The sequence below is a fragment of the Archocentrus centrarchus genome, chromosome 19, assembly GCF_007364275.1.
Source record: "Archocentrus centrarchus isolate MPI-CPG fArcCen1 chromosome 19, fArcCen1, whole genome shotgun sequence".
NCBI lineage: Eukaryota > Metazoa > Chordata > Actinopteri > Cichliformes > Cichlidae > Archocentrus > Archocentrus centrarchus.
The window spans coordinates 16560105-16578176 of NC_044364.1; the positions used below are offsets into that span (position 1 = coordinate 16560105).

At 41.9% G+C, this 18072-nt stretch overlaps 1 protein-coding gene across 2 annotated transcripts in view; it reads left to right on the plus strand.

Moving 5' to 3' along the window:
- Positions 1 to 1044: 1044 nt before the first annotated feature.
- prkcea (protein kinase C, epsilon a) overlaps positions 1045 to 18072 on the plus strand; it is a 56217-nt gene continuing 39189 nt past the window's right edge. Inside the window, exon 1 of one of the 2 annotated variants that reach the window (XM_030755718.1) lies at positions 1045 to 2102. In XM_030755718.1, the coding sequence (XP_030611578.1) occupies positions 1758 to 2102 (345 nt within the window). In that variant the 5' untranslated portion in view covers positions 1045 to 1757. The remainder of the gene's footprint in view (positions 2103 to 18072) is intronic. The other variant, XM_030755717.1, reaches the window with a different exon arrangement.

Here is an 18072-nt window from a genome sequence, read left to right on the forward strand (position 1 = left end):
GTTATTTTTAGGTGTGCTTTGATGAAATTTAGGTGTGCTTGACCCCCCCCCCCCCCCCCCCCCCCCCCCCCCACACACACACACACACACACACACACACAAGGGTCTAAACTGGCCTATGGAGGGCAGTCTGAAACAGTAAAGGCACAGACAATGCAGTCAGTTTTCCATCTTCCCGGTGAAGCGATCAAGCTTTGCAAACGACGGAATCCACCTCATTCAACGTCACAGACATGCAGTAACATGTGGTAATAGTAACATGTGGTTACCATTAAAGGACGGAGGCTGGGATACGCTATAATACAGCCTGACCCTACACTGAAGGTATCATTACTTAAAACGCATGTAATTAAAAGGATTTATTCATTCTTTTAAAACAGTCAGTTATGACTCATTTGTTCTATTATACTTACATTTTAAGTATAATCAGGATTAGGAATCAGTAGTATTTTAAAGTCCCGAAAATGACACTCTATATTCAGGAATAACATCATAAGACGCAGGCTGTATCATAAAATGCTACCACCAGATTTGTAATATTGTAATATTGTAATACTGTAATATTAGCTCTGTCTCTTCAGAATCTCTTACTGTGTCTGACTGTGATCATGCGTAAGGACTGATTGGCTCTGTGGGCTGTCTGGCCACGACACGCGCGTTCACACACACATTACTCCACGCCTGCGGGTGAATTCCATCGCCCCTCTCTTAAAAAACATCTCTTCCAGCTGAGCACACACGCGCGGGCGCACGCACACACAAATATATTTACGCGCGCGCGCGCGCACACACACACACACACGCACACACACAGATTCTCTCCGTCTTTCTTTTCTCTCATCCGGCGCAGAAGCCCGGCAGCTCGGGTGACGCGTTTTGCGCATTTCCTGCAGCTCACGCTCACTCACAGATTCAGGAGAGAGGGGACGGGCAGCGAGGGGAACGCGCAGAGAGCGAAAGGAGTTACAAAAAATAAAAAATGAAACGGGAACGGATCACTGGGATGTGTTTGGGGTGCTCGTGAACCCAAAGGCTGCATTTGGGGGGGGGGGGGGACACACATTAAAAAGGCATTGCTTTTCGAGGTTACGCGCAAATATCGCGGTGCCGTGAGGTCGTAGGAAGGAGATTATCCAGGATAGGAGCGGGCGAGCCGCGACGGGCTGGAAACGGAGCACCAATCCCGGATGGCTAGGCGCGGCTGGTCGCGCTCTCTTCCACCCTGACCCGGGAGAGACACGCGAGGACCACGGGGAAGCTCCGGGACTTCACATGGACGAGAGCCGGTCTACCTGCATTTCCCCTCAGAGCTGTTTATACCGCTTTCTGTTTCCGCGGTAACAGGAATTTTGTGTGGCTCACGAGACCAGTCGTAAACAAACAAGGCAACCGCCTCGGTGGGAGAGAGTTCATCAGGCGACCCCCGAAGGGTGTGAGTCCGCATTATTTCTGCGTTTTGCAGCGTGTTAGAGATAGTCAGCTGCCCTGTTGGCGTCTCTGCGCGCGTGTGTGGATAACGAGCTGTTCTGATATGGCTGTACTAGACTGAGAGTCCAAGGAGCCAGCGGCATTATGGGATGTAGCAGGACTGTGCAGTGACCCCGCTCATTGGAAGGAAACACTCTGTGTACAGGAGCAGGAACAGGCAGACTAGCCTACACACACACACACACACACACACACACACACACACACACACACACACACACACACACACACACACTCATCCCTTTACGCACACACTCTTCCCACTAGCCATGCCTGTGTTCAGTGGCCTGTTGAAGGTGCGGGTATGTGAGGCGGTTGACCTGAAGCCCACTCCATGGGCGCTGCGTCATGCTGTGGGGAAGACCGGCTCCTTCCTACTGGACCCCTACCTGGCTCTGAACTTGGACCAGACTCGACTAGGTCAGACCGCCACCAGAACCAAGACCAACAGTCCCGTTTGGCACCAGGAGTTCTGCACTGAGGTGCGTGAGGGAAGGAGCCTGGAGCTGTCTGTTTTTCACGATGCACCCATTGGGTATGATGACTTTGTGGCCAACTGCACAATCCAGCTGGAGGACCTGCTGCAGAAAGGAACCAGGCACTATGAAGACTGGGTATGTGTTTGATCTGTAGCTCTCTCGCTCTGTGTGTGTGTGTGTGTGTGTGTGTGTGTGTGTGTGTGTGTGTGTGTGTGTGTGTGTGTGTGTGTGGAGGTGAAAGCCACTGGTTTGAATGTGCAAGTGAAAGGAAACCTGAAATAGTGTATCTGCACAGTGTGTTTGCTGTGGTGTTTTGGGCCCTTAGCGGTATGGGACCCTAGCTCCATTATGCATGCTTTATTGACTGTTTCATGTTCTGGTTTACAGTGAGCACCAAGAGGAAGAGCAAATCTTCCTTCTCTTCCGGCATGGATTCCCCTTTCACTTCTCAGTTATTACTGAGTAAAGAATCAATACTGTTGTTCTCCATTTGTTAAATTAAAATGTGCACATTTGCTACTCCAGTGGGTGAAACTGAAAAAGATTACATTGCGACAGAGAACACCTTATTTTCTGTTCACATATACTGTTGCAATGGATAAAGTTTCAAATAAAGAGGTCAGCCTATGTGCAAGTAATCCTTGTCAGCAAAAAAAAAAAAAGAAAAAAGAAAAAGAAAAGAAAGAAAGCAAAGCTCAGGCTTCAGGTTGCTCTCAGAGACTGTATAAAAGATGGACATAGCTGCCAGGTCTGAAAAGTGAAGCCAATGTGGAAGTGCCTTCAACCTGCATTCCTTGTAATATCCACCAGGGGGGTGATTCCCCTGGTTGCAAAGTCTTTTGTTTTGGAAAATTTGGATCATTTGGCAAACGATTGACAAGTTGTTAGCTGGTTTCACAGTCAGATCTGCCTCTCTTTTGTCACATCCAGTTTCAAAACACCAAGGTGGCAAAGGTGAAAATACTCATCTCAAGGCTTCAGAATGAGACTTCCCAATCCAGTAGTTGGCATCTACAGTTACATCCATCTTGATACTGTCTGTGGTTGCTCTAAAGGCTCCAATTTAGTTTCTTATTCTCTTGTTGTCACCTGCAGTTCAAACTTTCTGTTTGTGAGTTGCAGCCAATCAGAGGATAGTTAACCTAAAGGGAGAGGGTGTTGTTTTTGAAGGTAGATGAAATGCAATGAGGCCCTGTATAATGCTTGATTTATAAGCAGGGTTTTGGCCAGCAGTCGCTTGCCAGACGCTGCGCCAGACTGAGGTACTGTTGTGCCGGGCGGACAATTTCACAGGTTCGTTATTGGAAAGGTTTGCCAATACCACAATTAGCACTAGCAATACGGAGCCCCGGATGTCCAATACCCACGGGGACCCCTGGTCGTTTGATACCGCTGGGCTGTGAATTTCTTCTGGTTAGATCCCTGATAAGTCTGTGGCATGGGTTACGGCATTGGCTGACATGCGCTTTACTAGAAAACTACACTTAACAGCTACACAGATTCCATTGTGCTTTTGACCTGTGATTCATTCAAAGCTTCTCTAGTAGAGTTCAAAAATAAATATATATCAAAATGAGCACAATAAATCCACTTTAATATGTAACTAGTTTGTTTAACTCCACTTTCATTCAGTATCAAGACTGCCAACATCCCTTCATATTGGAATCTAGTTTTAGTTCAGAGCCTTTCTTCAGTTATCTGGGCCTTCATAGTTATGACAAAGTTTGAGAGGCAAGGCTGAGATGGTTTGGACATGTGCAGAGGAGGGGCAGTGTATATATTTTGGACAAAGGGGCTGCCAGGCAGGAGGAAAAGCAGAAGAGCACAGAGAAGATTCATGGGTGTAGTGAAGGAGGACATGTAGCGGGTTGGTGTGACAGAGGAGGATGCCGGGCTAAGGAGAGATGGAGGCAGATGATCTGCTGTGGCGACCTTTACAGGGAACAGCTGAAGGAAGAAGAAATTCTCTCTTTCCAGTGTCAAATTTTTGCGCTGACCTCTTCATCATAGTCTTCACTACCTCCACTCACTTTCTCTAGCAGGGCTGGAGTCTGCTGTTGTCACACTGCACCTGTACCTGGTTGTCCAGCTGGATATAACAGCTGGAGCGTGACCGATATCAGAGTCTAAATGCCAATACTGATATCTGGTGATTTAAGAGTCCGACATTCCCATATATTGGGAAATCTGTCTATGTTTTTTTCAGATACACAAAGCATAAACAGATTTCCCTAACAGTTCTGCTCAGATCAGCTGGTTGTTGGTTTCTGTAACGCTTCAAACACGTGTTGCCAGCAGGCAAGTTGCAGAGGGTCCTCTGGTGGACACATATGCAACATCAACATTCGTAACTTGGTTTAAGGGTGTTTCTCCTGTTGCCACTGTTTTTTTTTTCTTCACTTTTTGTAAATGCCAATATCAGGCTATGGCAACACTAATGTCATGTAGTCATCTTTTATTAATGTGCAAATATAGAAGATCGACCTGTTGTTTTCCGTTCTTTAGTCATGCAGCTTTCCCCTCGTTATCTGTGACACAGGAGCTGTTTGGACTTGCATTGCATCTGATTTGGGCGTCTCAGGTCCGACTTGCAGTCATCCTTTTTCAGTTCCTCACATTCCTTCTGTCCCTTTGCACATGCAGTAATAGGATCCGTTGTTTTCTTCAGCCCCTGCAATTGCAGTTTTGCAGTTGATAATCAATGTTTAGAATTTTTTTTTTTTTTTACTGTACATATATAGAGGAGAAAAGAGTACTACAGTTTCCCATCATGTAATGTTAAGACTGTGATGTCAGACTGTTACACGTAGATTTGTATGTAAGGGAATAAAGAGCTGTTTGTTTTAGATCTGCAAGTTTTGTCTCCGGTTATAACATGTGATCTCGTTCCACTGCTTCCCCTCATTTTGTGTCGACTCGACTTATGAAGGTGATTTCAGGACAGAGATTGTGGGGGAATAACTGCAGACTGTTCTCCAAAGCATGTTGTGAAATATTCTAATTTTCTACCTTTCATGCAACTGTTGTTTCGCTTTGTTAGTACACACTCAATGAAAATTAACTGACAGGCGTTTGGAAGAGGATATGTAGTCGTGGCACCCATTGCACTTATTACAATGTTATTACAGTTTATTTTGTCAAATGGCTTTATCCTTTTTGAAGTAATAGTATTTAATAGAGGCCGTGCTTTCAGCTGGATTAACATATGACCGTGATGCAATGTTTAAAAAAAGAGAGGCAACAAAATGTTCATTGTGGTGAATTAATCTCAAATCTAAAGTCTTAGGAAGCTTATTTTCATGCTGCAGTGCTGCAAAAAAAAAATGTCAGTGTGAGCTTTGTTAATGAGTGTAGGATGTGGAAGTGTATATGATTTCATGCTAGCCAAATGGTAGAATTTGTGGGGGGCGTGAGGGGGTTAATTGATCTACAGTTACATAACTTTATGCTATGTCAGAGCACACGCTTGTATATAAACCAGCAAGCACACAGGCACACACTTCGTCCCTCAGCCATCCAAAGTGAGGTCAGAGCGTATGGATCAGTGTTGATTGACCACATCCCATCGATCAGCAGCCAGCTTGTCAGTACATCTGCCTCAGAGCGACACAGTCCCTCCTACTTCCCCGTCCATCCTCCTCCCTTCATTACTCCATTACTCACCACTTCTGCCTCCCGAGTCTTTCTCATCCTCCCCTCTTCAGCAGCGAGCTCCTCTTTCAGCTTAAGAACACCCCCACTCTCCCACCCACCCACCCCTCATTTACCATCATCTTCCTCTTCCTGCCTCGCTTGTGCACCTTAAGCTCCTCTTTTATCTGCTTCCTCCTGATGCTCTTACCTTCTTGTGCTCCTCGGTCTTAAGCAGGAAAGGAAGGATGTGATGTTCAGTCTCAACAAGGAGGCAGCGGTGGGAACTATAATATGCTCGTTAATAGGTTGTCTGACTCAGATCAGAGAGAGTTTTCTCTTCAGTTTTTTTTTAAACATTTATACAAACAAAATAATAGGCCAGCCTTCCTCACACACCAGTTTATCACTACTTACTATATGTTTCACAAAAGATACATAATTGGAATCAAATATATTCAACCTTTACTGTTCAGTGGACTCCTTTCAGGATACGTTTGTCTGTCACTTATTTGAACAGTTTAATCCTTAAAAGGTCACAAAAACAGCAGTGAATGCCTTTGCAGTTTATCAAAATCTGAGGTGAGCTCTTTGATTGTGGGTTTTTTTTTTTTTTGTGCAATTAATAGTCAAGCAAAAGTTGAAAAGTTAATGATAATCAGAAATGATGTCAGATTCTCTTTGGAACAGAGGTTCATGATTCCCAGAGGATGAATCCCAAAAACGTTGATTTTATTTTTGGGACTTTTAGTGGAACAACTAAAGAGCTTTCTGATGGATTACTGTGCCATTTTGTGCATTTTGTGCATTCATTCCCGCCTCAGGGTGCAAACTGTTTCAATTGACTGACGTAACATACATCATCAACTTTAAAATGTTAGACAGACTTAGCCATCATTGATTTAAAAAGTTAGTCCTTTACTTGGTTTATTGGCTAAATGCTACTAATGACTTTCCCATGAGCATTAGCTATACTTTTTATTTGGCGTTAGCTAGCTAAGACAGTAAACAGCAACATCCCCATCCCTTTTCCAACAAATGCCGAATCACCTTTCTGGGATGATTTTTGTTTTAAACCAGGTTTTATCAGTGAACGGAAAGACCCAAACAATGCAGTGACATGAAAGATGTCTCAGCTTGGAGCCTCTGAAAAAACAAGCACTTACAGATACATATGGTCCAGTGTCAAATATGATTTCTGAATTGATATAGCTTTCCAGCACCAGTCGATAAGACAGCAAAAACTAAAGACTCAATTGTAATTAAGTAACTTGCTGCTTTTCTGAAAGACAGAGTTTAGATTAGATTTGCAGGTTAATTATTGACCAAGGCTGCATACCATTAAATTACCAGTCACCAACAGAGCCAGTCCAGTTTCTCATAGTTGTTATATTCTTCCATTAGCTTGACCGTTCTGTTCACAGTCATTTTTAAAAAAATTTTTTTTTCAAAAGACACAGCAGCAATTTAATACTCAGTTAAGTCTAACTAAAATAAATCTATTATATATTATTCTTGGACTTTTGCATGGTTCCCTGTATGGTTGTGACAATGAATGATGCTCTCAGGGACTGATGATGGTCAGATTGATTGCCAATCAAGGCGATTTTTGAGCAGTATAGAGCTTGACAAATTCTGTGATTTAATACTGTTTTAACTGTTCAGCTGGTATATATCCACAGTATTCATTATGAAGTGTGGATAGTGCTCCCTTTATAAATGAATGTTATCCCCATTCCACCCAAGCAGCGATGTTTCAGTTATCTCAAAGGGGGAAGATAGGACAACTGCACTACCGAGAAGATCAACTAAATTCCAAATTAAAATACTCTTTGTCAGGGCTGGGCAATTAATCAAAAATAAAATAAAAAAATTGACATTCACAACCTATAATAAATGTAATCTTGCCCATGTTGATTATTTCATTTTTTTGGTTTTAAATTCTGTTACTTACCCCCCCTAGTATGCAAATGTCCCTTTTAAAACATAGTACCGAATGTGCAGTCATGTGACAACACCTGCAACATGTGAAGCGACATGGAGGAAAACTCAAACATCGCGCAGATTTTTAGTATTTCGCATTATGCTGAGTATTGCAAAAGCATGTATTGGGATTTATCACCTTTTTTCACTTTGTCATCATCTGTTTTTTCTAATGAGATGAAGTTATCTCACTTCAGTTCGTTTTTTGCTGGAAAATTAGATCGTCAACATACCAACACTGTCACTAAAACCTGCTATAAATGTTGCCCTAAGATGATCAGTCTGCTGTCAGTCTGATATCAGTTTGTGATTGAACGGGGTCAAGCTGGCAATTACATGCAATCTGTTTCTGCTAATAAACCAGTTAACTGTGATAAATAGTTGAAAATCACATCTGGTGTTGTCTACATCAACAGAAATTCCCATTTAACTGTTTCATTTAAGTATCAGCAACCTTCCTGCTCTGTAGGAATATAACCAGAATGCAACTAGCTGGCAGCCAGTTGAGTTGAGTCCCCTCAAGTTGTGCTCATTGACAAAGACTCATTCAAACTGATGGCAACATGTTGGCAATCTGTCTGCATTTATAAACTAGATAGTAATTATTTGCAAACCTTCAGCAATCTCTGAGAGTGATTGCAGTCAGTCCAATTCAGACTGTGACTGTGTGCAGAAAAGTTGCCGCCTATCAAGTGACCTGTGCAATCGCCTTGCAATCAAAGGAGTTAAGTTCTGGGCAACCATTTCATCACAACAAGTTGCAAATGGTTGGAGAATGCAAAAAAAATTCAATACAATCATCTGGCAGCCACCATTTTTTTTTTTTTTTGTAAAAGCAAGGAGGTTGCTGTAGTTAGCTTTAGTGTTGGATGATGTTTTTGGTTGACCTGATTTAAAGTAGGTTTGCTTGGTGGTGCATGAGATGAGTCCTCTTGTTTGACTATTTTAATTTATTTAATAAAATATAGATATTTGTTGTCCCTGTATTGATACAATATTGCCACGCAAAATATCGCGATAGTATGCTGTATCAGTCTTTACCCCATTTGAGACCAGCCCTACTCTTAATTTATTTTATACCACACCTTGGTGCAGGCCTTCACTTCATCTTTAGCTACCTTCTTGCTTCGTTTAAGCCTTTTTTCTTCTGATTGGCCGCCCCTCCTTAACAGAAGGTGGGTGGGGCATCTGTGCTCATTGCCTGAAGTTCAGCAGTCTGAAGCGTGAGCCTTTGTTATTATTTGCACATGAGCTAATATCATTTGGCCTTCTTTAATATGAGGTTTCGAGAAAATAAGCAAAATAGGGCCACTTTAGTGTGTACAAATTAATTAATTAAGCTTTGTAGTACTTAAAGCAGATCAGTGACAAAAACTGAAATGTACAGTAATACACAGTGAGACCCAGCACATATTACAGCCAAATGGCATACTTCCTGCTGTTCAGAAGAACACTGAGGCTTGTGTACCTCAGCTCCATCTTTCTCACTTCCTCCGCCCTTCTGCTGCCTCTCATCCCATCTCGTCATCGCTCCATCGCTCTTGTATGTGCACTGCTATCCCCATCCTCTCTGCTTCCTGTTCTCTTTTGTCTTCCACCACCTCCCTAACTCCCCTGGACCCAAGCGCTGGTTCTTGCTCTGTATCGCTGGTGAAATATTAACCAGGCCTTTGATGCTTATTAATTGTCCCACTCAGTAATTGAGATGCTCTACGGAGCCCATCCCCATGGTGACAGTGGCAGCCCTGTCCCCTTGGTGACAGCCTCTCACCCACAGACTCATCAGAGAGAGAGAGAGAGAGAGAGAGAGAGAGAGAGAGAGAGAGAGAGAGAGAGAGAGAGAGAGAGAGAGAGAGAAGACAGAGAGAAAAGACAGAGATGGGTAGGTGAGAGCTGGGGGAGAGATGGAGTCTTTGAGGGGGTAAGAAGAGGGAGAAACAAAGCCATAAAAGCAACATTTTGGTTCTTTCAGCAGGAAGAATAATTCAAACTCTAGGCCTTCAAAGGTACAGAAACTTAAAGGGTTTCCTTGTGGTGCGTGGCCACTCTTCAAGGGAAATTCCATTTTACTCACCAGCATAATTATGGCAATGATGTATTCAGGTAGTCGGTGAGACACGACATTACAGCATCGACTGCTGGGCTCAATAACTCAAGACTCAGACAGGTTTGAACAAGTTTTACTCACCATATTTGAGCTATATTGTGCAAGTTTCAAGGTTTGAGTGAACGCCGTAACGTCTCTGGTTAAAAAGGGGGTGTCCTCAAATGCCTGTATAATGTTCTGTGGCTTTCAGCTTACATTGTAAAGTGCCTTAAGATGAGTAGAACTGAATTAAATCAAATTAAATTAATCATTCATCACAAAATAGAAGTTGCTGTTTAGATCATCATTGGTATAATGTACCTTTTAGTGCAGACAGATTAGATTTACTGCAGTTTATGTACATGTTTTCTGTTCATTATACCTGCTCTGTTTATTCGATCATGAACCACATGGAGTTCACTTTAACCGAATCTGTCTATGGGATTGACTCGCTTTCTGAGCCAGTGCCAAGTCGCCCTTAAAGGAACTGCAATTTTTTCAGGCCTGTTTTTTCTATGTGTGAATAGTTCTCATACACTGCAGAGAAAAATTCTCTGGGATAAATGGTTGCTTTCCCCATTATGTGCGATTATTAAAGTATTTACTGTAGCTGACATGTCAGAATGAGTTTTTCCGTAACAGGCGTTGTTATTTGGAGAGATACTGGTTGTATAATATAACTATTTACAGATACTAAGTGTGACTAATATAATATCTGACATATAAGAATATTTTTTATCCATTACTTTTATTGGAAGACAAGTAAAAGTAAGACACCTGATAGACACAGTGAGTGCTCATTTCTCATAGGACTACAGGCCTTTGGGCAAATTACCGTAACTCTGTGTATAAATCGTGATAAGCAGATGTCTAGTTAGCTTGTTAGGCTTGTTTCTTACATATAATCTTTTGCATGTTTCTTCTTGCTTAATGTTTTATTTTTTAGTAAAATTTCTTTTATTTTAGCAGCTATTTTCAACATTTTTATTAGATACTTGTATGGCTACATGGCAAGACCAAAAACTTGTATCACTATAAATTTTTTTAAGAATCTGGTGATTTCACAGTATCGTGAACCTGTATAAAGGTTCATCGTGGCCCAGAGACCAGGCGATGATCGAAAAATAACTGGTTATATCGTAGATTCACATATGATATGGTGGGAGAAACATTAGACGATTTCCTAGGCAACAAGAGCCTGGGATGTCTACCATCAATGACAAAGGAATCTGCAAAGAGCAAATAGTTACATTTTGTAAGTTAGTTACATTTATAGGGAGGTGCATAGAAGCTTACAGCTTAGTTTGTGGTGTAGGGTTTCAGAAGGGGCTTGCCACCTAGTTTTGAGTAACACGTTACCTTTGCCTCACCTGGTTTCCTGTCACTGTGTGTGGGCGGAGCTGCCTTCGCCACGCCCACAGCAAAAGTCCAGCAGGGAAATGGAGGAAAACAGGCTAATTTTTTTGAAACTCAAAGACTTCCAAAGAGCAGACACAGCTGTTTTATTGGTTAAAAGTTACTTTTGTTCTGTTCTTTTAAACCTCCATCTGTCTTTACCACAGAGCCTCACCCAGCTGTTACCCAGCATGCCCTTCACTTTATTAATGTTACAAATTGTTTATGTTTGACAGATTTTGCACCATGATGTATTGCCCTGTTTTGTTGATTATTTTTGTTTCTGCAATGTTTTTATTAAATTTTAGCACAATACAGCCATAAATCAGCACATCCTATATGTTTACAAAACAATCAAGCTGTATTACCAGTTTTTTTTTTCAGTAGTCAAACTGAGATCTTTTGCATTTACACAGTTATCTGGTATGTTTTTATATTTATTCAATAGCTGTGGATTATTAATTGTGGTTTCACATTCTTGTGTTTTAATTCATATGATAACCAGGAGTTAAGTGTGCAAAGTTACAGGGCGTAATATTCAAACCAGGCTGGTTAAATGATTGCCATTATTGCCACCTGCTTATCTCTTCCCTAGTACTCCAAAAACAAAAAAAATAGCTCCAGGTAGTGTTTAAAAAAATGTAAGCGCTCAGTTGACAGAGAAAACAGAGTAGGCGCAAAGGTAGCAAGATGAGTCTGAGGAGAAGGAAAAAACAGTGATGACTGAGGGAGTGCGGGAGATGAGGCGTGGAAGTGAGCTCTGTGTACATGTAAACATGTCAGGCTGGAGGGTGAGAGCTGTGAGGTTGCTAGAAGCTTCTGAGATGCGATGACCACACAGTGTAACGTTTCCTCGCTGGGACACAGGCCACGTCAGATGTCAGCCAGCCACTGTTTGACACTTGGCTTCGGTACAGATGCGCTCACATGCTCCAATACAGCAGCCAGGATTAAAGACTGAAGGGCCAACCAACATCCCTTTAAAGAAATGGCTTGACCAGTTTAAATTCATTTTCATTATACAATTATGAAGCCAGCACGATGTGTTCATTAATGCCTGGTAAAGTAATTGCATTGCATAATTAAAAAAAAATCATAAACAAGTCACATGTGTGTTATATTATGTGTAAATATTGAATTTATAATCATTTTATGTCAGCAGTGATGGCCTTGGAGTTTTTCCATCTCAATTTCAAGAACATCTGTCAGGAAATGTCTTCATAATTGACTCTAATTTGATCTTATTAAAATGATGTCACAGGTTTCAGTGGTCTCACAAAACACAATGATTTATACCCCGATGGTGACAAAGTTTCACACAGTTTGCATGTTGAAACTGGGGCGATTGCGCAGACTTGCATAAATCATCGATGTTTCAGAATTTGTAGCTTTTGTTGCAGCAACTTAAATAGTTGTAGTATTGCTTACTGCTTTGGCCCCAGCTTGTCAAGTGTGTTATCAGAATCAAGCATGTTAACCCATAGATGGAATTTCACTTTCTCTCAAAAAACTCAGTCAAAATATAGCAGCAGAAGAACAAAAAAATTTCACTGTATATGCAGTACTTTTCCACAGATTTACATTCTATTTGTGCCAAGTTATTCTGCCCGTAAAATCACTGATACATGTAGTAACCGGTTTGAAGATAAAATATTTTAAAAAAAGCACAAAAGTGCAGTGACTCAGTAAGATCAGTGAAAACAACAGTAACAAAATATAGACCCCTGTGAAGGTCTGGGGTTCAGTAGCTAGCAGAGAAGAAGGGAGGAGCGCCAGCAAGACAGCAAAAATGCTAATTAAATTGCATGACAAGTGGGTTGTTAGTTTGTAGCAAACCTCTCTGTGTGTAAGGAAAGTTGCCCCACCTTACGCTAGAAAACCATAAAGAAAATAGATGAGCTGGAGCTGCACTAAAGCAGTTACCAAAACAGAACAGAGACATGATACTGCAAAGGGGCGTCCACGCGGGAAGCAGTTCGCTCATCGTGGCCTGCTTTGTCGTTGATTGTTGTTTGCTAACTGGCGTTCCAGGCTCTGGTTGCTTAGGTAACATTCAGTAATGTATTTACAACCTTGTAATATGTCAATCAGCAGCATGCTTCAATCACACGCCTCAATGTTGAGAAAAGTTTCAACACAAAGTGGGTGGATCCATTTGGTGCCCGTCGTTGCTTCAAGTTGCAGAATATCATTGACTTTCTGTGATTTCTGGTTGCTATGCTGCTGCAAATTGAGTGAGAACTGGAGTGCTTACCATAATAACATATGCCCATTTTTAATATGATAGGAGTTTTACATTTATACATGTCACAGTTATCATCAGTAACACTACCTGACATCCCTAGTACACACTAACTTTTTTGTTTTGGCCACAGTGCCTTTTATCTGTAGTGGAGAGAGACAGGAAACAGGTGAAAGACAGGGGGGAGGACACATGGGTAAACTGGCTGGGAATCGAGCCTGTGCCATCCGCACCGCATGTGTATGTGGTCGCCGGCTTCACCACTAAGCCACCCAGGCGCCCACGCACAAACTTTTTTAACTGAATTATTAAATAAAATTTTACTTGCCAGGTACTTGGTGACAAAAAATAACTGAGCAATATAATCAGAGACTTCTCCAGTGAGTTTGTTGTAATCATGAACTACAGCTCCACCACACTCCGCACATGGCAACTGTTCTGGTAGAGTGGCGCTCCAACTTGCAGCTGATCTTCGTAACAGAAGACTATTTGCTGTTGCAAGCTCCAGTCCAAGACGGTGGAGCTGGAGTATGTCATGATGACAGGATGAGATCCTCTCTGAATGAATTCAAGGACAGCTACAACAGTTCCTTGGTCATTGAGCCAGCTGGTACAGGAAGAGTGAGAAGATTGCCCACTAGTAAATTGATTTCTTAGATAAACAAACAAACAAACCACATGAGTCACCAAATACACTTGGATGACCAAGTGTCTATATATGGAAAATACTGTTTCATCAGCCTGGACAGACATGGATGTTGTAGCTGTCAAAAAAGATCACTGATCACTGAGCTGCACCTTGAAGGTTGGTTTGATTGCTTTCTCCTAAATCCCCATGTCTGCAGTGCACTTCTGGGGCCATCAACATGTATGTTGAAGACTTCTTGTAATTACTGAGTACGGTATTTGGCACATCTAAATTTGACCTTTCCTTGGATGTGTAGGAGGGTCAAAAATATTTTTATCCTCCAGTGGATGTCAGAGTTGTAAAAAGGCTAAGAACATCTGTCACTGAGAGAAGCCCTACGTTGGAAAGAATTGTAGATTCCTTGTGTAGAAGAGCTTGTACTGTGTTTTTGCCATAGAAAAGTACCCATCTAAAGTTAAAAATATCCTCCAGTATTAACATAATACTTTAGTGGATGAGGCAGCATTGTGACACCATCACCCTGTGCCCTGCCCTTCCACTTCTTCTCTTTCAAGACATGATTATCCTCGCAGTCACAGCCACATTGTGATTATGCCTTACTTTTCTCCTGACCCCCAGACTCCATTCCCTCACAATGGCAATTTGTTGGACAATGACATCATGGGCCCCACCCCTCGGTGACCTGCTGGTTAAGTAGGACAGAATGGATTTAAGATTCATGCACACACACAAAGACAAATACAGCACACTGCCCGCTGAAGCCAAATCAGGACAACCTTCAGTGTGTACGTGTAGGGTGTGTGTTTGCTGCAGGGTGTTTAATGTATGTTCTCAGTGAAAAAGAAGAAGTGGGTAGGCTTTTGAGAGATCTCACTCAGCAGGTGAAATGCACACTACTTGTCTCCTCTCCTCTTTCTGCAGGATCCCAGGAGTGTGTCCTTATTTATCTGCCCATAAAGGGAGACTTGTATTGTAGCCAGATAAGTGGAAGAAAATGGATGTATGTTTTATTTTAGCCAAAGAAGCAGCATGGGATGGCCCTTTGACATAATCTGCAGTTTCCTTCTTGGTTGTTAAATATATCTGAAACAAAAACACTTTTCCACTGAATGCCTGGACATATTTCTAATAATTATAAATGACCAATATTAGTTGAACTCAACAATTTAAACACTTATTCCCACAGTATCATCGTTATAGTCTTATCACCCTATCACCAGTAGTTCCACTTTTTGGGAATTATCTGATTAACAGGGCAGAGTTAGGGCACAAGTGAAACTACTCTCAGATCTGCCCTGTATGTTTAAGGTCACACAGTTCTTTAATCAATCAATCAATCAATCAATCAATCAATCAATCAAAAAAAAAAAAAGTCTGGCTGTGTTATATGGCAAGAGAAAGCTGGCTTTTGACTACTCAGAAAATAGTCCAGCACCGCGCTTGTATGACAGCAATTTATTGTTCTTTGACTCAGTTTTTTTGAATGAATATAAATTTTGGTTTTTAATTTTTCATTATACAAGATGCATCATTTGAGTGGATCACCAACACAGGAATGGAATTTAATTAATAAACGCGTCCTCACAACATTGGTGATTAAGAGTGATGTCTTATATCTAATTTTTCTCCAATCGTGCAGATACCTTCTGCAGCTTGAATTTTTATGAAGTGTGTTTTCATCCAACGGTGACGACCGTCTGATCTACTGAGACTGCTCATCAGACTGTCTGCCAGTCCATCTGGGTATCACACACATATCTGGAGTGGTTGTGATCTGTAAGATGACTGAACAGGCTGGATGATTTGATCGGGAACGTCCACTCTTGTAAATCTAATTGGCCTCCTGCCTGATGCTACGGGATTGTTGGACCGTTCAGTCATGGCGAGGGGTGGGCTTTGTTCCAGTCTGAATGCCGAATGAGAATCTCTGCCATCCTCCCCCCTTTACCTTCCCCCTCCACCACCGCCGCAGCTCGGCTCTTCTTACATTATTAGCCGTCTGTGATGTTACATTAAAGATGCATGACTCTCATGCTGTCTCACTCAGCAGGGGCCTCCTGTGTGTGTCGAGTTGCTGTTAGAAAACCGGCCAAACACACACACACACACACACACACACATACAGGCACACACGTTATCTTGTGAATGCGGTCGAGCTCTCTCAAAGCCGAAATTTGTTATTTGACAGATGGATGTGGGAGGCTGTCACTGAGACTAAATGCTCCTGAGAGAGACACAGAGAGCCGTCTGGCTGGACAGAGATAGCGAGCTAGATGGACGGAGAGTGGGAGGGGGTTAGCTCCACAGTATTGATATAATGCAAGCTTTGAGTGCCCTGTCTGCCTGGTTGAGTGCTTGTCGGTGCTGCTGCATATGGTGTGTGTGTGTGTGTGTGTGTCTCTTTTATTGTAGTAGTGCGTTTTTGTGCTTGGAGCACGAGGAGATGGAACCGATGCGAGAGCGTTAAGACTGTACGTGTGTTTAACGCTACCATCCCTCTGAAGTCCATTTTAAAATCCCCAGATACTCTGAGAACTCAACCACACTCTGGTTCCTGCATGTATGAGTGTGTGTGCGTGTGAGGGTTTGTGAAGCTATCCATCTCTCTGGCTGTAGCAGTGTCCTAATTGGACTAACAAGATTAATGAGGCGAACTAGATTCTCCGGCTCGTCCTCCTCCCATCTTTTGTTGGCGAGGCGGGGAACCTCGGCGCTGGTGTGTGTCTGTACACACAGCAAGTTAAATCCAAGTCACATTACAATTCATTTAAAGGGGTGGTGACGGGGATACAATCTCCTCTCACAGTAATGTAGAGTTAGTAGTTCTTAAATGGTCAGTCGATTAATCAGCTGCAGAAAATTAATAAACAGTTTGTTCTCTCTGTGCTTTGAGGTCTAATAGGCTGAACAGTTAATGACGTAACCAACAAAATAGCCAATAATAATTACTTGAAACACTAATTAAGTTTGTGGAGTCTGGTTTATTTATAAATAACCTAATAAAAATGTCATTTTTTGGCCTAACCCATCAATTAAAGTCTTAAATAATCAAGGTACATTTTCAAAATACAGATAAATCTGGTTACATAGGAGCAACGTTACCTATAATTAATAAAGAGCAAAATTAAATTAAGCTACATTAATGAAACTTCCTGGTCTAAAAACACAAAGCTAACACACTGTCATCTCTCATCTCAGTATAGCTTTAATCTGATCTTCACCGATTCTTGAGGGAAACCCAGAACTTTCTATCTCTTCATGGTCACTTTGCCGTCTTTTTTGGAGTCAAAAGAATATTATATATATAAAAAAGGGGAACAAGAAAGAAAAGAATAACAGTCTGGGATATTTCTTGACCCATTACACTAGTCATTTTAGTCATTGTTGATAAAAACATAGCAGATGCAATGCATCGTGTTCTGAAAGCACCCAATATAAATATGTACAGTGCCTTGCGAAAGTATTCGGCCCCCTTGAACTTTTCAGACTTTTTCCCACATTTCAGGCTTCAAACATAAAGATATAAAATTTTTTGTGAAGAATCAACAACAAGTGGGACACAGTCGTGAAGTGGAATGAAATTTATTGGATGTGTCAAACTTTTTTAACAAATAAAAAACTGAAAAATGGGGTGTGCAATATTATTCGGCCCCTTTACTTTCAGTGCAGCAAACTCACTCCAGAAGTTCAGTGAGGATCTCTGAATGAGCCAATGTCGTCCCAAATGACTGATGATGATAAATAGAATCCACCTGTGTAATCAAGTCTCCGTATAACTGCACCTGCTCTGTGATAGTCTCAGGGTTCTGTTCAAAGTGCAGAGAGCATCGTGAAGACCAAGGAACACACCAGGCAGGTCCAAGATACTGTTGTGGAGAAGTTCAAAGCCGGATTTGGATACAAAAAGAGTTCCCAAGCTTTAAACATCTTAAGGAGCACTGTGCAAGCAATCATATTGAAATGGAAGGAGTATCAGACCACTGCAAATCTACCAAGACCCGGCCGTCCCTCTAAACTTTCATCTCAAACAAGGAGAAGACTGATCAGAGATGCAGCCAAGAGGCCCATGATCACTCTGGATAAACTGCAGAGATCTACAGCTGAGGTGGGAGAGTCTGTC